This window comes from Scylla paramamosain, chromosome 30 (genome assembly GCF_035594125.1).
Source record: "Scylla paramamosain isolate STU-SP2022 chromosome 30, ASM3559412v1, whole genome shotgun sequence".
Classification (NCBI taxonomy): domain Eukaryota; kingdom Metazoa; phylum Arthropoda; class Malacostraca; order Decapoda; family Portunidae; genus Scylla; species Scylla paramamosain.
In genome coordinates this window covers 10,251,615-10,276,316 of record NC_087180.1, presented here as the reverse complement: position 1 = coordinate 10,276,316, position 24,702 = coordinate 10,251,615, and the positions used below count along the sequence as shown (strand labels likewise).

At 45.9% G+C, this 24,702-nt stretch overlaps 1 protein-coding gene and 1 long non-coding RNA gene across 2 annotated transcripts in view; both read left to right on the top strand.

Annotated features, from left to right (window-relative positions):
* Positions 1-11,366, top strand: part of LOC135116246 (toll-like receptor Tollo) — a 35,085-nt gene extending 23,719 nt beyond the window's left edge. The window contains 1 exon segment of the mRNA XM_064033626.1: positions 5,000-11,366. Within this exon segment, the coding sequence (XP_063889696.1) occupies positions 5,000-9,193 (4,194 nt within the window). The 3' untranslated portion in view covers positions 9,194-11,366.
* Positions 1-24,702, top strand: part of LOC135116247 (uncharacterized) — a 150,513-nt gene that overhangs the window by 25,094 nt on the left and 100,717 nt on the right. The window lies entirely within an intron of this gene.

Sequence of the window (24,702 nt, the reverse complement as noted above, 5' to 3'; positions counted from 1 at the left end):
TCTCCTTCCCTCCATCATGCACCGTCCTCCCATCCATATCTCTCCTGCTTGCTTATCCCTCCTCCTTCCCGCATCCTTCCCACTTCCTTCCTCCCTCCATCTCTCCACAACCTCTTCCTGTCACGTTTTCTTTCCTCCTTCCCTCAATATTCACCTTCTTCCCTTCAAGTTTTTCTCTTTCCTCCCTCTCTCCTTCCTCAAATACTATCCTTCATTCTTGTAACTCCTCCTCCATGCCTTAGCCTTCTTTCCTTCTCTCCCTCTCCCTCTCCTTCTCCCTCTCTCAAGATCTTGCTCCGTCCTCTATAGCTTTTTTCCCTCCTCTCCCTCACTCGTTTATTCTTCTCACTTTTCTTGCACTTCACACTTCTTTCCTTTCAGTATTCCCTCTTGTCCCATTCCTCTGTGTCTCTCTCCCTCCCCTGATCTTTCGCTATACCTTCACTCTCTCTCACTCTCATTTCCCTTCCTCTTTTCCTCCCTATTTGCGCTGCCTGACCTTCCCTCCGCCTCCCGCCACTAGCCATTAGGGTAAATAGCTCGCAAAACGGTACGGGAAGGCAAATGCAGGAAATCTAGCAGTGTTTGTGAGGTGCCTTAGGGAGCGAATGGGGTCTACCTCGGTTTTTTTTAATAGCACTCCCACTATTTGTATTTTCCTCCGTGTGTGTGTGTGTGTGTGTGTGTGTGTGTGTGTGTGTGTGTGTGTGTGTGTGTGTGTGTGTGTGTGTGTGTTTACTTGTTCAGCTAAGGGGGGTAGGGAGGCCAAAGGTTGAATATAAATGAAATAAAAATGCCTTTGTCCGAGTGAGTGTGTGGGAGGAGGGTGGGGAGAAGGGGACGTTTGGTGTAGACGTTTGTTTGTTTGTTTGTTTCTCTTTTTTTTTTTTGCGTGTGTGGCTGATATTTTTGTCCGCAAATATTTTTCGTTGCGGTTTTGTTTTTTCTTTCTATTTTTCTTTCTTTTTGGTGCCGAAGTTAATCTTGCCGTCCGTGTTTGCTTGTGTGTGAGGAAAAACGTGGCTGTTCAGTACTGCCGGTGGTTGTGGTTCCAGTGATGGTGGTGGTGGTGGTGGTGGTAATAGTAGTAGTAGTAGTAGTAGTAGTAGTAGTAGTAGTAGTAGTAGTAGTAGTAGTTATAGTAGTAGTAGTAATAGTTGTTGTTGTAGTTGTAGTAGAGGTTGTGGTGGTAATAGTAATCGTAGTATAAAGAGTAATGGGAGTGTTATGGTAGCGGTAGTAGTAGTAGTAGTAGTAGTAGTGGTAGTAGAAGTAGTAGGAATAGTAGTAGTAGTCGGTGTAGTGAAAAAAGTGGTTACAATTGTGGAAGTGATAGTCGTGGTGGTGGCGGTAGTGGTGTTGACAGTAGTAGTGGTAGTAATAGTAGTAGTAGTAGTAGTAGTAGTAGTAGTAGTAGTAGTAGTAGTAGTAGTAGAAATAGTGAATTTGGTGACTGAACCTTACATGTGATCAAGAGAGAGAGAGAGAGAGAGAGAGAGAGAGAGAGAGAGAGAGAGAGAGAGAGAGAGAGAGAGAGAGAGAGAGAGAGAGAGGATTTAGTGGAGAGTGAAGACAGATTCAGGAGAAGATAAAACAGGAGACGAGGAGTGGAGGGAAGGACGGAAGAAAGGAAGAAAGGTGGAAGTGGATGGATGAAGGAAAGAAAGAAAGACACGAGAAGAAAGTTAAGGAAGTAAGAGGTTGGGAGGAGAAGAGAAAGAAAGAAAATGGAAAGAGAAAGGTAGTGAGAGAGGGGAGAAAAAGAGAGAGGAGGGAATGGAAGGGATAAAGAAGAGGTAAAACAGGGAGAAAAGGAAATGGGAAGATGTTATACAAGGAGGAAAGGGGGTAGAGGAGGAAAAAAAGAAGGAATGGAGGGAAAAGGTGCTGGCCTTCCTCCAGTTAAATATTTCATTTCAGCGATGACCCTACGCACCTCCATCAACGTCCAGAGAGAGAGAGAGAGAGAGAGAGAGAGAGGAGGGGAGAGGGGGGAATCAAGGAACTGCGATAAATCGAAACAAATGTTCTGTTATCTTTCTTTTTTACGACTTCAGCAGAGATATAACATTTTTTCCCTCCCAGTAAGATTCGTCAGGCTGGATTCTGGGCCATAAATAAATGAAGGGAAAGAAAAACAAAAGACAGTCGGCAGTCTTGTCCGTCCTACTCACGAACTCTGCGCTTTCCTCCTACTCCGAATACGAATTTTGGAAAGGGAATAAAACTTTCTCTCTCTCTCTCTCTCTCTCTCTCTCTCTCTCTCTCTCTCTCTCTCTCTCTCTCTCTCTCTCTCTCTCTCTCTCTCTCTCTCTCGTGACCAGGGATGAGACAGACTGTTTTGTTTACGTTGCAAGCAAGTACAATCTTTAGTTCTGTTTTTGTCACACTTTTCTCCTCTCCTTTGTTTCATTCTATTCTTTCTCTTCTCTTTTTCGGATTCCCTTAATTATTTTTTTCCTTCCTCTCGTCGTTTTCCTTTCACTAATTCGTTTCTTCGTCTATTTTTTCTTCTAATTTTCTCTATTCTTTCCTTCCTTCCTTCCTACCTTCCTTCCAATCTCATTTACTCACTCGGTGCCTACCCTCTTTATTTCACCCCACGCTATCCTTCCTCCGCCTCTCCTTTACTCTCTCTCTCTCTCTCTCTCTCTCTCTCTCTCTCTCTCTCTCTCTCTCTCTCTCTCTCTCTCTCTCTCTCTCTCTCTCTTGTCAGCCCTCTCTTCCGTTCCTCCTTACCTCCGTTCATTCCCTGCCACGGTCTTAGTCTCTCTTATCCTTCTTACGTCTCTCCCCTCGATTATTCCCACTTCTCTCACTTATCCTTCGGCGTTTTTGTCTTTCCCACTCTTCGTCTCTCCCGTCCCTCCCTCCCCTCTCTCCCTTCTCCCACCAGCGACCATAAGGTTCAGGCTGCCACTAACATTAAGGGCATTCTCCCACACCCGTAAACATTCACACGCACTATAAAAAGATACTCGATCATACGGCATTTTTCTTTTTTTTTTTTTTTTTTTTTTTTTATCCCCCTTCTTATTTTTCCTCGGTCACAGTTGCCAACGAAGAGCTTATCTCTCCCCGCCTGTGTTTGTCAGGGCTGTTTTGTCGATGTCTGCGCTCTCTCTCTCTCTCTCTCTCTCTCTCTCTCTCTCTCTCTCTCTCTCTCTCTCTCTCTCTCTCTCTCTCTCTCTCTCTCTCTCTCTCACATGAAGGCTTCGATCACTGGCACACTTTTTTTTTGTCATCCAGGCCGCGCTGAGCATTATGGGTCGTGCTGTGTTCGGATTCTGGTGCATTTGCATAGAAAAGGCTATGAAATGTCCATAACACTGGCATAAATGGTCATTGATGGTCTGTGATGCAAAATGTCACGTGTCTGAGCTGCTGGCAGGCGTTTGCAGCTGGAAAAATGCCTTTCACCTCTGTGTGTGTGTGTGTGTGTGTGTGTGTGTGTGTGTGTCTGTGTGGGTGGGTGGGTGGGTGTGCGTGTGTTTGTGTGTCAGTAGGATTATGGCAAAAGTGGCGTAGTTTTCGGTTTTGGATTCATGGGATAAAAGTAGAAATGTGTGTGTGTGTGTGTGTGTGTGTGTGTGTGTGTGTGTGTGTGTGTGTGTGTGTGTGTGTGTGTCTGTGTGTGTGTTAGGGTACGTGTGAATTTGGCGCATGCAGACATACTCGTACCTTCCTTTCCTACCTACCTACCTACCTATGCACACACACACACACACACACACACACACGCACGCACGAACTTTTACTTCTCGTTAATCTGATTAGTGAGTGCGTGTGTACGTTCATTATTGTCCCTCTCGAAGCGCCGGCTGGAGTTGTTGGTTATGACTTTTCTGTTTCTGGATGGTTATAAACACTGGTTCCTTCTCTTCCTTTTTAATTATACCCTTACTCTTGTCCTATTTATGTCCTTACTGTTCCACGCGTCACTGGCCTGCATTCGGAAACGCTTCGTTCTTTCATCATGACTATCTTCAAAGACCACATAAATGATTAGCTGGGTTTTCAAGACTGTTTTTCTTTTAATAATGTAGAAATGTTGTTAATCTGTCACTATAACCATAAAAACACCACTAAAATCCGTGTAACTTCAACTAGAGCCTTTGGAGAGTAGCAGAGGTGGAGTGCAGAAGTGTTTCAGATTATGGTCCATTATCAATATCATTAGCATTCGCATTGTTCGAAAAATTTAGCACACTGCACACTTAGAAGTTTTAATTTGACCAAGTTCCTGTTTCTTTTTGACTTCCCACTTTGTTCCACGCTGTACCGTATTGTGCCCTTGTAGCCTCATTAGCGTGCGGTACCGTGATGCTGTTGAGTTGTATCTAATCCCTACGTGACCGTGCTGCATCGTGCTTTGCCGCGTGCCAGGGTGCTGTAGTGTACTGTACCGTGCAGTACCGGGGTGGCTGCGTTCCGGTACGGTTTCAGCACAATTAAAACTTCAAGCGGCATCTGATAAAAGGAAAAAGCTGAGTCATTAAACCAGGATGGTGTGACGGAAGCCACATTACCGTAACGAAGGAGTGCATGTTGCGAGACAAATTATAATGTGGACGACGATGATGATGATGATACTAATAATAATAATAATAATAAAATAATAATAATAATAATAATAATAATAATAATAATAATAATAATAATAATAATAATAAAAGCGCATAGTCAGATTAGGGGGATACAAACATCTAACATTTCTGCGTATTTTTCTCTACAAATTTGCAATTTCTTTTATACTTTTGTATATAATCAATATCATGTTTCCGGGGCTTTATCTACATTACTTTTTTTTTCTTTTTTTGTTTTAACATAGGAAGCCTTTGATGTATTTTACTTTTGTACAGATGTAAAGAGAGAAACAGTTTGTTTGTGGCTTCCATTTTGTGTGTGTGTGTGTGTGTGTGTGTGTGTGTGTGTAATATGGTGTATATGTATCCCACACTTTCCCGTACCTGACTCCGTGCTCGCCTCACTGTTGCAGGGTGTGGAGGGCGTGGAGGTACTCAGGATCCGCCGCTGCAAGATTGACAACTTGCTACCGGGGTCGCTGGAGGGCTTGGCTCGCCTGCGGGTGCTGGAAGTGGCCACCCACAACGAGGACTGGGCGGCACTGGCCCTTGAGCTGGTGGAGGGCTCGCTACCCCCCACCCTTGAGCGCGCCTCCCTCGCCCACAACAACATCTGGACGCTGCCTCCCCGCGCCCTCTGTGGCCCTGCCGCCCTGCACCACCTCAACCTCTCCTTCAACAGATTGCAGGACGTACTGGAGTTGGGATTCTCTGACCAGCCACTGGACGCCCACGCCCTCAATGCCACCAACACCACCTTCAGCGTGCACGCGGGGTTTTCCGCCGCCGAGGAGGACGTCGGCGGTGACGGGTGTGGCCACGCCCTGCAGGAGCTAATCCTTGACCACAATGACCTTGTAAGGCTTCCCCCGAGGAGCTTCCGTACCCTGGGTGGACTCAGAGAACTCCACCTCCGGAATAATGATATCAGGCTCATAGCGAGTGAAGCCTTCCGGGGCATGGCAGCCTTACAAGTCCTTTATCTCTCCAATAATCATATAATCGCCCTCCAGAATGGAACCTTTTCCGAGAACAGGGTGTTGGAGAGGATCCACCTCAACAATAACTCCCTGACGGCGCTGAGTCCAGGGGTTTTCCGGGGTTTGTTGGAGCTGCAGGTGTTGAACCTTTCCGATAATAACCTTTACTTGGACTCGAGCCACGACGACCTGCTGCGTGGCCTGCGGCGACTCGTTATCCTCGACCTGTCTCGTAACGCCCTGACGACCATCACGCAGCATCTGTTTCGTGACCTCACCTCACTGCAGCGCCTCGACCTCTCCCACAATACCATCCAGAACCTCGAGGACGACAGCTTCACCTCCCTCTCTAACCTGTACGCCATCGACCTCTCCCACAACCTGATCCTGAGCCTCGGGGAGGGCAGCCTGCGGGGTCTGGTGGGCCTGAGTCTCCTGCACCTCATCAATAACTCCTTGATAGAGCTTCATCCCCACACGTTCCGTCACAGCTCCAACCTGAAGGAGGTGTTTCTTGCAGACAACCACCTACAAGTTATCCCGACGGCGCTGGAGAACCTCTCGTTTATAAAGGTTCTGGACGTGAGCAGGAATGAAATTGCCAGCTTTCAGCCCTTCATGTTCGGCGGCCTGAGTAACCTGGAGACTCTGAACGTGAGTTACAACAAGATGAATGGCATCTCGGAGGGCGCGCTGGCAGGCCTCGTCTCGCTGGAAGTCCTGGATTTGCGGGACAATCAGCTGAGGACGGTGAGTGAAGGGTCATTCAAGGGCATCCCGCACGTGAAGACGCTGATGCTGATGAGGAACGAACTCAGCGACATAAACGGAGTTTTTGCGGGGCTGGAACACCTCCGGATGCTGGATTTGTCTCACAACAACATCAAGATGTTTGACTACGCCTTCATCCCCCGCCAGCTGCAGACCCTCGACCTTAGTCACAACAGGATTGAGCAGCTTGGAAACTTCTTCAAAGTGCACAACGTCCTCACCCTGGAGGTCCTGGACGCCAGCCACAACGCCATCAGGAAACTCACCGAGGTGTCTCTCCCCAACACCATCCGAAGGGTTGTGCTGCACCACAACAACATCAGCCGCGTGCTGCCCAACACCTTCGGGGACAAGGCCGGCGTGCACGACATTGATCTGCGGGTGAATGTGATCCAGAGACTCAATCCGAAGTCGATTAGTGTCCGAGGCACCGTCGGTCATCCCACCAACGCTCGGGTCTTGCTTGCAGGGAACCCGCTGGTGTGTGATTGTGAGATGGAATGGCTGCACGGCTCCTCGGACACGGCCATCACCACTCCGGAGCCCACCGAAGTCACTTATCTGCAGCCTCGCATCGATGACCTCGTTTACGTCACCTGCACCCTCCTACACTCTCGCGGTGGGCCATCAGTGATGACCCGCGTCCTGGACACCTCCCGTGAGAATTATCTGTGTCCTTACGCCACCCACTGCTTCGCGCTGTGCCACTGTTGTGACTTCATCGCCTGTGACTGCCAGATGAAGTGCCCGGACGCCTGCTCTTGTTTCCGTGACGACACTTGGTCAATGAACCTCGTGGACTGTTCCGGCGGCCGCCTGGATCGCCTCCCGGACCGCATCCCCATGGACGCCACCGTGGTGCTGCTGGACGGCAACAACCTGCAGGTGCTGCACGCCCACCACTTCATCGGCCGCCACAGCATCCAGCAGCTCTTCCTTAACAACTCACAGATCCAAACTCTTCAGAACCGCACCTTCCATGGCCTCATTTCCCTCCGCATCCTTCACCTGCAGGACAACATGATCGTCCACCTCAACGGGTTCGAGTTTTTTGGTCTGCAGCGCCTGAAGGAGCTGTACCTTCAAAACAACCGCCTGTCTTTTGTCAATAACGCAACTTTTCTCAGCCTCAAGAGCCTGGAAGTCCTGCGATTGGACAATAACTTCCTCATAGACTTCCCCGTGTGGCTTCTTGCTCACAACCACCACCTCAGCACCGTCTCGCTGGCTAACAACCCCTGGGACTGCGACTGCCGCTTCGTGGAGCTGCTCAGGCAGTGGCGTAAAGAGAAGCCTGGACAGCTGCTTGCCCCCGAGGAAGTGTTTTGTTTCTACGGGGACTCCGGCATGATGGGGCCCAACATCGTGCTGCCTGACTACTCGTGCGTGAAGAGTCAACAGAGGGTCACTCAATATCAGTTTGGACAGAGGCAGCTGCCGTTCCTGGCTGGAGGCCTGTGTGGAGGCGTGGCCCTCATCAGCGCCCTGGTGGTCGTGGCCATGCTGGTGGCTCGCAGGAAGGCCGCTGCTGCTAACAAGTTGGGCATTAACAGCCCACCCTCTTACTGTCAGGAGGAAGACGGCAAGGTATTTGACGCCTACATCAGCTACAGCACTTTCGATGCCTCCTTCGTGCGTGACGTCATTGCCACCAAGCTGGAGAACAACTGCCCAAGTTACAAGCTTTGTCTTCACTCTCGTGACTTCAGCGAGAACAGCCGCCTCTCAGAGTTCATAACACAGTCACTCAACTTCAGCAGACGGACCATCGTCGTGCTGTCCAAGAACTACGTGGATCACGAGTGGAAAAACTCCATCTTCAAGAAGGCGCACGTGGACGGTCTGCGCGATAACGACATGAACTTGATCGCTGTGTATTACGACAACGTGTCATACTCGGCCTTCGACGCGGACCTGAAGGCGGTGGTGCGGCGGTGCTCCAAGCTGCGGTGGGGCGACAAGCACTTCTGGAGGAAGCTGGTGGAGCTGATGCCGCAGCGGCAGACCTACACCGGCCTGCCCGTCTACATGTCCGACAACTCTTATAAGTCGGCCACTCTTCCCGCCGTTGTGCCACCGACGACCCTGCCGCTCCCCTCCTCCTCCTCCGTCCTCACCTCCACCACAGGCCTCACCACGCCCTCCGAGGTTGACCGTAGAACCTCCTACTTGACTGAGCCTCCGGCCACCTACAAGGCTCCGCCGCCGCCGCGCCCCTGCTGCTCCCCGCCGACGTGTGACTACATCGTGATGCAGGGCCGGGACTGCAGGGACCCCCACTGCACATGTCGCCGCCACTCGCACGCCGCTTACACCTTTATCGATGGCGACAGTTCTTCCCTGCACACCTACACCTCCCTCGAGCCCTTCACTGGCCCCAGTCCCCACCACATGCCGGTCTCCACCCCTGCTCCCCCCACCTCCACCCCAAACCATGTGCCCCGCCCGCCCTCCGTCAGCAGTGATCATTACAGTGCTATCGACGCTCCCCTCAGGAGGAGTGGCCGGGCTAGCAAGCGCAAGAAAAAGCGACCTCAGAGCCAAACTTACTCTCCACCCTCCACCGCGGATGTCGCCGAAAACTACGCGAAGGAGGCTGTGCCCGAGCAGCAGCCTCCCGTGAGCACCGGCACCTTCAGGCGCACCAAGAGCCTCAGAGTGAAGCGTGCTGCCGCCGAGAGACATAGTGACTACTCCACAGACCACTCTAGTGACCGTTCCAGCGGCAGGTCCTTTGATCACTCTGTGACTTCAGGAGGAGCAGCAGCAGGATTTGATCCCCACAGTGCCCTTTACACGGGTCTTGCCGACTCTCCGCCCGACCCCAATATGAACTCCGAGGAATGCTTTGTTTAGTCTAGTCCATCGCTGCCGTTGTCAGGAGCAGCATCAGTATCGGCAGCTGAACGTGGAAGCAACAACAGCAGGAACAGGATCAGCAGCAGTGACACGCGGCGCCCGAGCCTCATCTTGCTGTATTGATGGGCGGCCGCTTAGTGGAACCGTCACTCACGCCTGCTGCCTGCTACCTGCTGCCTGCTGTGTGGTTCCTCCCCTGGCGAGCGTCCCGCCAGCAGGGTGCCTCGCTGATATTCTAACAGTGTACGAGCCGTCCCGTTGATTGTAAGTCACCCTTCATTACCCTCACTTTTGAAGTCAGAAATGTTATCCCGGGCGCTGCCTGCCGGTGCTGGATGGGGATGGGCCGCCGCCGCCGCCGCCGTCCCGAATCCGCCTCGACGCCTGGCGCATCACTCCTGTCCTCGAGCTTCGGGGCCTCCGTGGGGTCACCGGGCGCCGCGCCCCTGCTCAGGATGGCGAGCCGGTGGTCCGCTTGTAGTTGTGGGTGCGAAGAGAGAGCATCGCCTGTGTCCACCGAACCGCACTGCCAGGCCGTGTGGTAGCCGCGCCCCGCCGAACCCCGCTCCGCCGCCGGCGGAAGCCTGCAAGGGAAGGACGCGCGCCCCGCACCTCCGAGAACACCGCCATCGTAGTGTTGTAGTCCCGCCGTGACAACGCCAGTCGTTTCAATCCTCAAGAACTACCTCTCGTGGAGTTTCTAATAATAACGCATCTTGAAATGCTGAAGAAAGAACAGTTAAAATGGTATTTAAGTATAACCCAAACGATCTGTTTTTTTTTTTTTTTTTTTTTCTCTCTCTGAGATAAACCAAAGAAAAAGACAAAAAAAATGCACATACCGTAACGCACCAAGCACGTGTCCGGTGAGTCCCGCCACAAATGTCATGCCGAGGAACCTTGTGAACTGTGGTGGGAGGCGAGTGTTCAGTGTGTGAATTATGTGCCAGAGTCAGAATAAACTTGGCGGCAGCGTCTTGTGTTGAGCCCAGCACGTGGGAGGCAGGGAGGAGTAACTGGACCTTTGTTTCTCCTCTGCCTCCACCCCTGCCCCACCTGTCCTCCTCATCTGTTCTTCAATTTCACCACAGCTCCGGCACTTGTTCCCCCTCCTCCACCTCCACCTCTCCTCGTCTACCACCTGTTCTCTTCCCCACTTGTCCTCCTCAAATATTCAGCACTTTATCTACAAACCAACCTTCAGCTGTTCATTGTGCTTCCTTCACCTGCATTACCGGACCTCCATTGTCCCTCTCCTTCTCACACAATACCTGACCTCCTTGTCTTCTTTTACCTGTGAGTCTCTTGCACAACCGCTTGCTTTGTCAACTTTTATCACGCGTTGGTACCTTCAGGTATTTGTTGTTCATGTAGTTTTAGCTTCTGTCAGCCAGCCAGTCAGTCAGTGTTCCTTGAGTTAGCTTTAAGTTTGTCTTTATTTTTTCTACCTTTCACTTCTGCTCTATCTTTCGCTTCTCTCAAGAGAGAATGAATGATTAGTCTGCGACATTTTCTCCCTGGAACCTTAACTCGTTACCTGTTTGACAAGAACTTCGGTGTTTCAATCTTGTTAGATGTTAGACTTTTCTTTCTTTTCCTTTTTTTTTTTTTTTTTTTTTTTGCCTTGTGAGTGTCAGCCAGACGGTCAGTGTTGATCAACGCGATAGTTTTACCTTGCTTCTCTTGTCAGTCGTTAATTTGTTACTGAGAAACTGTCACTCTCTCTCTCTCTCTCTCTCTCTCTCTCTCTCTCTCTCTCTCTCTCTCTCTCTCTCTCTCTCTCTCTCTCTCTCTCTCTCTCTCTCTCTCTCTCTCTCTCTCTCTCTCTCTCTCTCTCTCTCTCTCTCTTCCTCCCCCTTTCCTCATATTTAATTATTCAAGTGAGTTTTAAGCTGCCATCTCTTTCATCTTAGTATATATTTTTGCCTTCCAGCCTTTTTCCTTCCACTTTATTGCCTTTTATTCCCATCCCTTTCCCCTCAGTCCCCTCTCATTTCCCCCTCCCCATGCCTCCTCCGCACCTGCCTCTCACCTGTGCTGGGGTCAGGTATGGAAGCCTACAGGTGTATAATGTCTAGTCACTTATAAACGTGTAATAATGAATTGAGTGTTGGAGAGGATTAAGTCCTTGTGTATTTTTCTATACAAAATAAACATTAAAAATTGCTCACCCTTCTCCGTTTTTTGTCATCCCGTGTGAAAAAAGTCAGGCTTAAAATATTCCCGTTTTCTTTGCACTTGTCATGATAAAAGATTTCAATAATTTTCCCAAGTTAATTTCGGTTCATGTACTCAGTTTTTATTAATATTTTTGTGTCTAATTGAATGTTTAATTTCCTAAAGTATAAATGTTACGATTTTCCTTTTCCTGTTCTACTTTAATGATAAAAATATTAATGCTCCTATCAATTTAGTGTATTTTCTAAGTATATATTTTCCACTTTCTGCGTCATCGCTTCATCCAATTATGTTTTCGCAAGAAACAAGATGTTATTTCATAGGGTGTTTTTAAATCTCTTCACCTGCTAACCTTGAGGACACCTGGTGGGCCGAGGCAGAGATTGGTTTGTTAACCTCTGGGGCACCTGGGGACGCTGACGATGGTGATGATTGATGGTGGTGGTGATGGTGGTGGAAGGATGGTGTTGACGTGTAGGTTAATATGATGCATTTTTTTTTTCCAGATGATTATTATTGAATACAGTAGTAATAGTTGTAAGAGTAGTAGTAGTAGTAATAGTAAGTAGTCGTAGTAGTAGTGATCTTGGTGGCAGTGGTGCTAGAAGTAGTAGTAGTAGTGGTGGTAGTAGTAGTAGTAGTAGTAGTAGTAGTAGTAGTAGTAGTAGTGGTGGTGTTGTTGACAGCAGCAGTAGTAGTAGTCGTCGAAGTGATGGTGCCAGTAATATAATAGAAACACTATAATAACAACGAAACACTATAATAACAATGATATTATTATTATTGATAGTAATAGTGGTGGTAGTAGTAGTAGTAGTAGTAGTAGTAGTGGTAGTGGTAGCAGAGGCAATAAAAGCAGGAACACTAGAATAACAATGATAGTAGCAACAGCAACAGCAAGGTGAAAGGGGGGAGACAAAGGGCGCCAGGTGTGGTGCCATGGGTCCTCACTAACTTGGCCTAATGAACAGGTAGCCTTCCCTCCTCACCTTGCCACCACCCGCCTAACTATTAACGTGCAGGAAACAAAATACCGAGAAAGAAATAAACAAAAAAAAAAAAACATTAAGATAAACGAAAAAATAAACATTCCTTAATCACAAAACAATAAACGCTGTGGAAATAATGAATATGAGGAATTAATATAGAGAAAAAGAAAGCAAATCCATTTTTTTTTCTATTAAGGTGAGAATTAATTAAGACTAAAGTGACTAATTCTCCGTAGTGTCTTTTAAGCGTTCATTTTTCTATTATATGTTTTTAAAGGTCCGATTTTTTTTTTTCTTTACTTTTTCTTAAGGCCCGAGGGTGATGACGGGAGGCAAGAATGGGAGGAGTAGACGCATGAATCTTGGAGCAGCGTGTGACATTCCTCTCCTCCCATGACTCAAATATCACTGCCAAAGGTTGCATCAATATACCAGCAGGGGAGAGAGAGAGAGAGAGAGAGAGAGAGAGAGAGAGAGAGAGAGAGAGAGAGAGAGAGAGAGAGGCTTAAGTACAGGAAGGAGCAAAGTCCCTCTCTCTCTCTCTCTCTCTCTCTCTCTCTCTCTCTCTCTCTCTCTCTCTCTCTCTCTCTCTCTCTCTCTCTCTCTCTCTCTCTCGTTTTCTCACTCTCATTAATTTTCCTTCCTGTGACAAAGACAACTGCTCGCCATCCCAAAGACAGACAGACAGACAAACACACACACACACACACACACACACACACACACACACACACACACACACACACACACACACAAAAGGAATAAAGAAAAAACAGCCTTCAGACGCTCTCGCATTGTCTGACGGAAGAGTAAGGGGAAGACAGCCTCCTCCTCCTCCTCCTCCTCTTCCTCCTCCTCCTTCGATAATGGCGGGAACGTGTCGTGCACAACCTCACCTCAGAGGCTTATAAACAATTACTTGCCTTAATCACAACCAATCAAGCTTTTGGATGAGAAGAATAGGAGGCGAGGGAGGGAGAGGAGGGAGGGACGGGGAGAGAGAGACGGGAGAGGAGGGCGGAGGCAGTAGAGAGTGAGGGCTAAAGGAAGGAAAGGAAATTAATACAGTATAAGGAGAGGAAGGTGAGAAGGAAGGGAAGGAGAGGAGGGAGGAGGGAATGACGGGGAGAGAACGTTAAGGAGAATGGTATGGAGGGAATGAAGGAAGGATAGGGAGAAGTGCGAGACGAATGGAGGAAAGACAGAAGAGACATGGTGGAAATCTGTGTTGATCTTATTGTATAAATGCATCCATTGTCTTGCTGGTGACGAGGGTGGTGGTGGTGGTGGTGGTGGTGGTGGTGGTGACTGTGATAAGTGTGGTGATGGTGGAGATAGGAATAGTGGTGGTGGTAGTGGTAGTAGAAGTAGTAGTGGTGGTGGTGGTGGTAATAGTCACTGGTTACGATAAAAATAACAATAACCGTATTGTAGCTGATGTAGAGAAATTATAGAGAAAATAATAGTTTCATTGTTATATGATGAGTGATCAGTATACAACACACACACACACACACACACACACACACACACACACACACACACATCTTCAGCAGTTACACACAGAAGAGTCAACAGAAGAAAGAAACACACACACACACACACACACACACACACACAGGCTTGACCCGCAGCTGCTTGCCAGGGAACACCTCGCCTTAATGGTCACTATAAAGGGAATTATGCCTGGCCTTTCGCCTTAATTACTAGTTTGGAACAGTACTTTCTTGCCCCTTAACTGCCCCTCAGGGATTGGCTGGATGTGCTGGATGTGTACACGAGGCTGGAGTTATGACGTGTGTGTGTGTGTGTGTGTGTGTGTGTGTGTTTCTTTGTTATTTGAATTATTTTCTATTATATATTTTTTTTGTGTGTGTGTGTGTAACGCTCCCTTATTCATATTTTTTCTGTACGTTCTACTTGTATCTATTATGAAAACTAAAAGTTCTGAAAACAATAGCATTTCAGATACTCGTATTGATAAGAGAGAGAGAGAGAGAGAGAGAGAGAGAGAGAGAGAGAGAGAGAGAGAGAGAGAGAGAGAGAGAGAGAGAGAGAGAGAGAATGTCACTGTGCAAGCTTAATGAAATCGAAAGATACGTACAGAAGCAAAAAAAAAAAAAGTGCTAGAAAAATAAAGTAAAAAAAGAAAAGAAGGAATGACACATGGGTACGAATAAGTGGAAAGACTGATAGATACTGCTAAAGGGAAGCAGATGGATGAGAGACCAAGAGAGAGAGAGAGAGAGAGAGAGAGAGAGAGAGAGAGAGAGAGAGAGAGAGAGAAGTTTGCCATATGGGTGTGGTCTCAAGAGCTGATAATATATTCATTCTTTCTATCCTTCCATCATTTATACTTACAAGGGAGAGGGAGAGAGGGTTCAAATGAGAGGAAGATAGAGAGTTGAAGAGGAAAGGAGAGGAAGGGTTCAATGTGTAGAGGAGACGAGGAAAGGAAGGGAATAACGGAGAAGGGTATGAATAATAATTGGGAGGAGAAAGAGAGCGGGAGGGTTCAGAGGGAGGAGAGAAGAGAGGAGAGGAAGTAGTGATTTAAGAGCATGTGAATTTAAGGAGGAGGAGGAGGAGGAGGAGGAGAGACGCGGATAGAGGAAGAGGAAGAGAAAGTGCAAAAAGAACAACGGCAACAGCAAGAGGAGAATAAAAGAAGAGAGAACGGGAGAAGGTGGAGCAAAGGAGGAGGAACAGGAGAGGAGAGGAGGAGGAGGAGGAAGAGGAGGCAGAATGTTAAGCACCATCAATAACGAGTTTTCTGAAGTATTTATGAAGAGGAGGAGGAAAATGCCAAACAGAATTCGTCTCTCTCTCTCTCTCTCTCTCTCTCTCTCTCTCTCTCTCTCTCTCTCTCTCTCTCTCTCTCTCTCTCTCTCTCTCTCTCTCTGACAGTTTCTTTCCGTATCACTGTGCTTTCCTCCATCTTCTATTCCTTCTTCCACCCAATTACACTCTTCCGAGCCCCCGCCCTCGTCTCACCGCTCCTCAACCACTCGCCCCCTCGCGCCCTTACTTCCCAGGCTGCCGGGACTGAACAAACAGGTGGTGACTTACCCTTGGCGCTCGAGGTCACTGCGAGGAGAGCCACGTGAATTACAATAAAGTTAAGGTGATGTTGACGAAATGTTTGACTTACGTTACTTTTTTATTCTCTTCATTCTTTTTTTTTCGCTGTCTTTTTTTTTTCTTCGATTTGTTTTGATTTATTTGATTTGCACGTAGGTTGTGGCGTTATATTACGGTATTTTTTGTTATTTTTTTATATATTTTCTACTTGGATTTGTGTTTATTTTATTGTTACATTTTTTTTCTGGGAGTGCTGCAAAACTATATACTCCCAGTAACACTTTATTTCTATTTTTTTTTTCTTCTTTCGCAGTGTAATTGGATTTGTGTAAATTTCATCGTTTGCTTTTTCCCTTTTAAGATTTACGAGATTATATTAAGCCACTTTTTTTCTCTCTCTTTAGTTGAGTTTCTGTTGATTTTGTTCATCTGTAGGTAAATTACTTTGGTTTTTACGCCCACAACTTCCATGTCTGACGGAGTGTGAAAAAAAAATGCAGGTTAATCGTAAATTCACGTGAAGTTGAGAGAAACGATCCTTTGTGTAATCTATTTCTGTGAATCGTAATACTACGTGGGATGCTGCGGGGAAAAAATAAAATACCTGAGGCTTCCAGTGCAGTGCGTGTCTATACTCTCCTTATCTGCAGTTGAATTGAAGATACTCTCGACCTGACAAGTGAATTCCTGAGTGTAAATGCAGGAACGATGCAACTCGCGAACCGTAACAAAGCAACGAGAGGGTGAAGTGGCGGAAAGATGTGTGCGCGAAGGAAGACCGCGGGGAGAGGGAAGAGAAAGCTGCTTCACGTCGCGATAATTGTTAACGAGTACTCGCAAATTCGACCTCTTCCATCGCGTTCTTCTTCTTCTTCTTCCTCTGTTGGCGTTTCCCATTTTCTTGCATTGCGTTCTATTAAGTAATAAAATACACGTGTTCTTCACAAATATTTCGAAGTTTTTAATCTGTTCGCCTAAGTTTTGACTGAGATGGTTTCAGTGAAATGCTTAAATCGGGGCTTTGGTATTTCAGTTCAGTAATACGAAGCTTTTGAAATTACTGCAAATGAACGTATGAGGTCTCTCTCTCTCTCTCTCTCTCTCTCTCTCTCTCTCTCTCTCTCTCTCTCTCTCTCTCTCTCTCTCTCTCTCTCTCTGTAAAAAAGTATCCTGGTAATAGTACAAGATTACAGGTAAGGAAAAGAACAACAAATGACCTTTTTTTCCTTTTTTCTTTTTTACCTCTTGTGTATTAAAAGTCTAAAAGGCTTATTGTATTTTCTTAAAGATACGTGAAAAATGCGAAACTACAGGTACACGGAAAACAATATGTACTTTTTTCAACTTTTTCCAATAAATTCTACCCTCCTTTCAGAAAATTCAGGTAAATAATGCTTCTACTTCATCACTGGTATCACATCTATCTCTAAAGCTGAACTCTTCGCTCAGACCTTTGCTAAAAACTCTACCATGGACGATTCAGGGCTTATTCCTCCCTCTCCTCCACTCTCTGACTACTTCATGCTACCTATTAAGATTCTTTGCAATGATGTTTTCCATGCCCTCGCTGGCCTAAACCCTCGGAAGGCTTATGGATCTAATGGAGTCCTTCCTATTGTTCTCCGAAACTGCGCCTCCGTGCTTGCACCTTGCCTAGTCAAACGCTTTCAACTTTGTCTGTCAACATCTACCTTTCCTTCTTGTTGGAAGTTTGCCTACATTCAGCCTGTTTCTAAAAAAGGGTGACCGTTCTAATCCCTCACACTACCGTCCTATTGCTTTAATTTCTGCTTATCTAAAGTTTTTTAATCTATCCTCAACAGGAAGATTCTTAAACATCTATCACTTCACAACCTTCTATCTGATTGACAGTATGGGTTCCATCAAGACCGCTCTACTGACAATCTTCTGGCTTTCCTTACTGAGTCTTGGTCATCCTCTTTTAGAGATTTTGGTGAAACTTTTCCTGTTGCCTCAGACATATCAAAAGCTTTTGATAGAGTTTGGCACGAAGCTTTGAATTCCAAACTACCCTCCTACGGTTTCTATCCTTCTCTCTGTAACCTCATATCAACTTTCCTTTCTGACCGTTCCATTGCTGCTGTGGTAGACGGTCACTGTTCTCCTAAATCTATTAACAGTGGTGTTTCTCAGGGTTCTGTCCTGTCACCCACTCTCTTCCTATTATTCATCAATGATCTTTTAGACCAAGCTTCCTGCCATATCCACTCCTACGCTGATGATACCACCCTGCACTTTTCCACGACTTCTCACATACGTCCAACCCTTCAGGAAGTAAACATTTCACGCAGGGAAGCCACAGAACGTCTAACTTCTGATCTCTCTAAAATTTCTGATTGAGCAGAGAAAACTTAGTATTGTTCAGTGCCTCAAAAACTCAATTCCTCCATCTATCAACTCAACAGAATCTTCCAGACAACTATCCCCTCTTCTTCAATGACCCTCAACTGTCCCCCTCTTCTACACTGAACATCCTCGGTCCTTTTCTTATAATCTAAACTGGAAATTTCACATCTCATCTCCAGCTAAAACAGCTTCTTTGAAGTTAGGTGTTCTGAGACGTCTCCACCAGTTTTTCTCACCCGCCCCCAGCTGCTAACTGTGTACAAGGGCCTTATCCGTCCATGTATGTACGAGTAGTATGCTTCACATGTCTGGGGTGATTCCACTCATACCGGTCTTTTAGACAGGGTGGAATCAAAAGCTTTTCGTCTCATCAACTCCTCTCCTCTAACTGTCTTTAGCCTCTTTCTCATCGTAGGAATGTTGCATCTCTTTCTATCTTCTAACCCTATTTTCATGCTATCTGCTCTTCTGATCTTGCCAACTGCATGCCTCCCCTCCTCCCGCGGCCTTGCTGCACAAGATTTCCTTCTTTCTCTCACCCCTATTCAGTCCACCCCTCTAATGCAAGAGTTTAACCAGTATTCCCAATCATTCATCGCCTTCTCTGGTAAACTGGAACTCCCTGCCTGCTTCTGTATTTCCACCTTCCTGTGACTTGAACTCCTTCAAGAGGGAGGTTTCAAGACACTTATCCTTCAATTTTTGACCACCACCTCGGACCCTGTTCGGGACCGGTATCTCAGTGGGCTTCTTTTTTAATTTTTTTATTAGATTTTTGTTGCCCGTGGCCGGTGTCTCTCCTACATAAAAAAAAAAAAAGATCAGTTTTCTGCGGAATAAAAATACAGTTACACGCAAATCATACTAATATAGTCCTGATTATCAACATTATTGCTATCATTACTAAAGGTTACCTTATTCTGAGTAAAAATATACTGTACACCTTGTTTGATCTCTTATGTAAATAATAGCTCCATCTAATCATTTTGTCGGGGAATATATAACTTGCACTTTATACTTCAGCATATCTTATTACTTAAACTTGAGAACTGCAAGAAAACACCTAACTCAGCATTTTTAAGTCACTGCCTTTCCTCATTCTCTCGTGACTGATTGACTAGACTGTCTTTACGTCTCCTTAAATATTTGCTACTTACCTTTACCTCCCCATCCCCAGGTGTGTAAGAAAAGTGATGAATTAGTTAATGATTGGTGGCCAAAGAGAAAGGTCATTTACTCTCTCTCTCTCTCTCTCTCTCTCTCTCTCTCTCTCTCTCTCTCTCTCTCTCTCTCTCTCTCTCTCTCTCTCTCTCTCTCTCTCTCTCTCTCTCTCTCTCTCTCTCTCTTTTTCCAGACATGAAAAATTATGTATGTAGATTCAAACACAAACATATAATGTATAAGCTGATTGATGGGAAAGGTCAGAGTAAACAGGTAGTTTCTGTGAAATAGATATATAGATAGATGAGAAGATAGATAGATAGACATATAGATAGATAGATAGATAGATAGATAGACAGACAGGTAGACAGATTGATTGTTAAACAGATATAGATAAATAGATAGATAGATACAAATACATTCATGCATACAAACTGAACACATATAGATACACAAATAGATAATTAAATACTTCAATAGGTAATGAAATATGCAAATAGGGGCAGGTATATCTATAGTTGAATAGATGCATGCATAGACAAATGCATACATAGTTAGATAGATAGGTACATAGATATACAGATAGATAACCAAATAAACTCGATTATACCCCACAGATAAATGAGCACACTGGTTGGGTAAGAATTAAGCTGAAAAATGCGTGTATCTTTTTCATAACAAAAACCGACAAAATATTCAACGCTTTATAATATTTCTGTTGCGAGTAATGATGTTATGAATTTCAAAGGAGAGACGAACGATACAGTCATCGGCAGCCTCTGTATGTCTGTATGTCTGTTTGTATCTGTCTGACCGTCTCTCTTTGTTTGTCTGTCTGTATGTATGTATGTAAGTATGTATGTATGTATATCTGACCAGTTCTCTTGTTGTCTGTTTGTATCAATCTGACAGTCTCTCTGTTTGTTTGTGTCTGTTTATCTTTCTATATGTCTGTATGTATGTATGTATGTATGTATGTATGTATGTCTGCCTATATCCGCCTGATTCTCTCTTTTTGTGTCTGTCTTTTTTTGCCTGCCGATCTGTCTATATTTGTTCGCCTCTCTCTCTCTCTCTCTCTCTCTCTCTCTCTCTCTCTCTCTCTCTCTCTCTCTCTCTCTCTCTCTCTCTCTCTCTCTCTCTCTCTCTCTCTGTCTAATTATTATGAATAGAGTAATCGATCGACACAATAAATTACCAGAAAATTTAATCAGCGGCGCGATCATAAATATTCTTCGACTTGACTGGATAACTGTTTTAGGTTTTCACTGAACAACCACTAATTCTCTCTCTCTCTCTCTCTCTCTCTCTCTCTCTCTCTCTCTCTCTCTCTCTCTCTCTCTCTCTCTCTCTCTCTCGTCAAAGCTTTTTTTTCTATTTTTTGTATCGTTCTTTTTTTCTCTCTCTCCAGTGTTCGTCATGGTCGTCCTCCTCCTCCTCCTCCTCCTCCTCCTCCTCCTCCTCCTTCCTCCTGCTGTTGTTTGTTGTTGTTGTTGTTGTTGTTGTTGTTGTTGTTGTTGTTGTTGTTGTTGTCGTTGTTGTTGTTGTTCTGCTTCTTCTTGTTCTTCTCCTTCTCCTTCTCTTTCTTCTCCTTCTCCTTCTCCTTCTCCTTCTCCTCCTCCTCCTCCTCCTCCTCCTCCTCCTCCTCCTCCTCCTCCTCCTCCTCCTCCTCCTCCTCCTCACTGTTGTTGTTCTGCTTCTTCTTGTTCTTGTTCTTCTCCTTCTCCTTCTCCTTCTCCTTCTCCTCTTCCTCCTCCTCCTCCTCCTCCTCCTCCTCCTCCTCCTCCTCCTCCTCCTCCTCCTCCTCCTCCTCCTCGTTCTGCGGCGGAGAAAGAGAGTGAGTCAAGAAAATAAAGTAAAGATCCCCATGGAGGAAATTAGAATGAGGGAAAAATAATGCCCGCGATAACAGCATCTAAAAAGAGCGTAATAGCGGAGGGTGGGGGGCGTCGCCATGTTTGTTTGAGGAAGTGTTTGGTGGGGGAAGAATGATGAAAATACTTCGAATGAGTGAGGGGAATGTGGAATGAAGACGTGGAGGCCGGCGGGATTAAGAGGAGGCCACAGAGAAAGAGAGAGAGAGAGGGTGCTGGGAGTGAAGGAAATTAAACGAGCGAACACAAGATAATAATAGACAAGTGTGAAAATAAGATAACTTTACTAGAGAGAGAGAGAGAGAGAGAGAGAGAGAGAGAGAGAGAGAGAGAGAGAGAGAGAGAGAGAGAGAGAGTCAACCATGCAAATATTACCAGTTTCTTCAATCAGAATGTAAATATTACGGTCACAGCTTCAACCTGTTATTGGCTTTACATTGAATAAAACAGAATAACCACAGCTCTTGTCGATATACAGGTAAACTAACCACATTGCTGTACCTGCTGCTATGAGGAGGAGGAGGAGGAGGAGGTCGAGGAGGAGGAAGAAGAAGAGGAAGAAGAAGAAGTGAAAGAAGAAAAAGACGGAAAAGGAAAAGACTGAAAAATGAAAAATTAGAAAAAAAAAGATAATAGGAAGACAATAGAGTAAAGTGAAGAAAAGCTTGAAGAAGGAGGAGGACAAAGAAGAAGAAGAGAAAGATGATGACGACGCTGAGAAGAAGAGAGAAAAAGAAAGGAAAACAATATCATCATCATCATCAACCACAAGAAGAAGAAGAACAACAACAACAACAACAACATGCTCGTTCACTGAAAATACTTACCTTTCCATCATCCTGACCAGCTTCTTCCCGTCGCCCTTAATGAGGTCACATAATACACTTGCTTTCACTCGGGAACAAAAAAAAACAAAATTGCTCAGTGCACGATGGAAAAGTAATAAGGGAAGAAAACGGAGTCGATAAACACTTGAGCCCAACCAATAATATTTTTATGAGGTAAGATGAAAATAAAATGTGACGTATTGATTCCTTCCCGCCATCTTGTACGGTGATGTTCTCAGGTTAGGTTAGGTTTGTTAGATAAATGTGAACCGATGTGACTTGGTATGTATTCTTTGATAGTGCGCTGTGTTAGGTTAGGTTTGGTTAGGTTAGGTTAGGTTAGGTTAGGTTAGGTTAGGTTAGGTTAGGTTAGGTTAGGTTTGGTTAGATTTGGTTAGGTTAGGTTAGGTTTGGTTAGGTTAGGTTAGGTTAGGTTAGGTTTGGTTAGGTTAGGTTTGGTTTGGTTAGGTTTGGTTAGGTTAGGTTAGGTTTGGTTAGGTTTGGTTTAGTTTGGTTAGGTTTGGTTAGGTTAGGTTAGGTTTCGTTTGGTTAGGTTAGGTTATATGTATTTGTTAGGTTAAGTTAGGTTTGCTTGGTGAATGATTAGTGCTGTTTTTAGTTCATTTATTGTTATTCTAGGCCGGTGTGATTTGGTTTGTAGTCTTGATAGTGCGTGGTGCTTGGTCAAGTTAGGTTTGGTTACATGTATTTGATAGATGAATAATACAAGCTATAACTTTTACAGATGTATTGTTATTGTAAAGATTAATATGAGTTGGTGTGTGGTGTTGGCGGTGCGTGGTGTCAAATTAGATCAGGTTAGATTTGGTTAGGGTAGGGTAGGTTACACTAGAGTAAATAAAGTAAGCTAAGGAAATTTTAGGGTTAGGTTAGATTATATCATATTGTTTATGCCTTCTTGCACTGTTTTGCGCTTTTCAGACACCTCTGCTTAGCTAATACTAAAGCCTGCACCATCTACCTTGTGTTCCCTGCCTGGAGCGGGGCGGAGAGGGGCTGGGGGTGGGATGGGGAGCGGGCGAAGTTAGAGGAGGAGGAGGAGGAGGAGGAGGAGGAGGAGAAGGAGGAGAAGCAAGAGGAGCGTGACACACACCAATTGTCTCGCGTCACACTAGGTTTCGGTGCTTGGTTCTCCTGAGTGTGTTGGCTGGATTGAGTCATCGTGTGTGTGTGTGTGTGTGTGTGAGTGTGAAAGTCTCCGAAACACACCTGCCGACCGGAAATCCGTCAGAGTTCAATATTCCCTCCCTCCCACTTTATTTTTTCCAAGAACTATCGACATTCTCTCTCTCTCTCTCTCTCTCTCTCTCTCTCTCTCTCTCTCTCTCTCTCTCTCTCTCTCTCTCTCTCTCTCTCTCTCCCCCTCTTTATTTTGCGCAAACTACTTCTTTTAACACGAGAAATTTTCTTCTCTTTTTTTTCTTCTTCTTCCCGGGGTTCGAACTCTTCAAGAAAGCTCCTTCAAGAAACCCCTTCACACCAGTCTCTCCCTCGTTACCAACTCTCCTTAGCCGGGATTTGGGCGGTGTTCTCCCAGCGGCGCCGGATGAGATGGGGCTCGGGAGGCTGAGGCGGGGAGGGAAGGCGGGACAAGCATAGGACAAGGGAGTTTTTGATACTTCAGGATCAGATGATGTAGCTTATGCAGGACTTCAGGAGGGGTCGAGGGAGGAGCAAGGAACAAAGGTCACTAGTAAGAGAGAAGAGCAGCTGATATAAAGAGGAGGAGCAGGAGGAAAGGTCACTGTAGGAAGGGAGGGGGAGGAGGGATGAGCAGGGTAATTGGCCTGGTAAGGGAGAGAGGAAAGCTTGTCAAGGTAGAGAGAAAAAGAGGGTTTAGAAAGGGAGAGAGAAGCTGGTCTAGAAACGGAGAAAGGAAGGGAAAGTTGGTCTAAGAAAGAAAGAAAGGTAGTTGGTCTAGGAAGAGAGGAAGAGAAAGAGAGAAGCTGATCTAGGAAGAGAGAAAGAGAAGTGAAGTTGGTCAAGGAAGGAGAGAGAGAGAGAGAGACAGAGAGAGAAAAGCGGGTCTAGGAAGGGAGAAAGAGAAGTTAGTCAAGGAAGAGGGAATGACTGAAGCTGGTGAAGAAATGGAGAAAGAGAGAGAAACTAGTACAGGATTGGAGAAAGAGAGATAAGCCGGTTTAAGAAGGGAAAAGGAGAGGGTTTAGGAAGGGAGAAAGAGAAAGAACCTGATCAGAGAAGGGAGAAAGAGAGGGAAACAGGTCTAAGAAGGAGGAAACAGAGAAGCTAGTCAAGGAAGGGAGAAAGAGAGGGAAGCTGAATGAGAGGAAGGGGAGAGAGTTGTGAGAGTAGATAAATCTTTGAAGGGCGAACAGAATCAGGCACCCTCGTCTGGGCATTAGTGAGTGTCTTTGTAAAGCCGCCTCGCCCTCACACTCACACCTGTACACCTATTTTCACTCTCCATAGATCGATAAACGAATCCCAGAGGCCAGAAGGGCGAGGGAAGGGTCGTGTCCTGAGGCGTCTTGAGGCTCCTCCCGGCCAGAAATGGATTATTCATGCTCTCTCTCCCTCTCTCTCTCTCTCTCTTCCCGGTCGCGGCCCCACCAGACCACCAGACCCGCGGGCCTAATGAGGGCGGGAGGACGGCGCCGGATAACGAGATATCGATATGTAACGATACGTGAAAGTGAAACGGTTATTGGGGCAGCTTCCTGAGGGGTTAAAGGCCATCTGGAGGCGTGGATGTGGGTGTGGATGTAGATGGGGGTGTGGGTGTGGATGTGGGTGCGGTCACAGCCTCCAATCCTGCCTTCTGTTGGTGATCATTGGCTTAAGTTAGGTCAGATTAGGTTAGGTTAGGTTAGGTTGTTAGGTAAGGTTACGTAAAATAAGGTTAGGTTAGATTAGATTAGGTTAGATAAGGTTAGGTTAGGTTGAGTTACACTACGTTAGGTTAGGTTAGCTTAGGTTGCGTTAGGTTAGGTTAGGTTAGGTTAGGTTAGGTTAGGTAAAATAAGTTAGATAAGGTTAGGTTAGGTTAG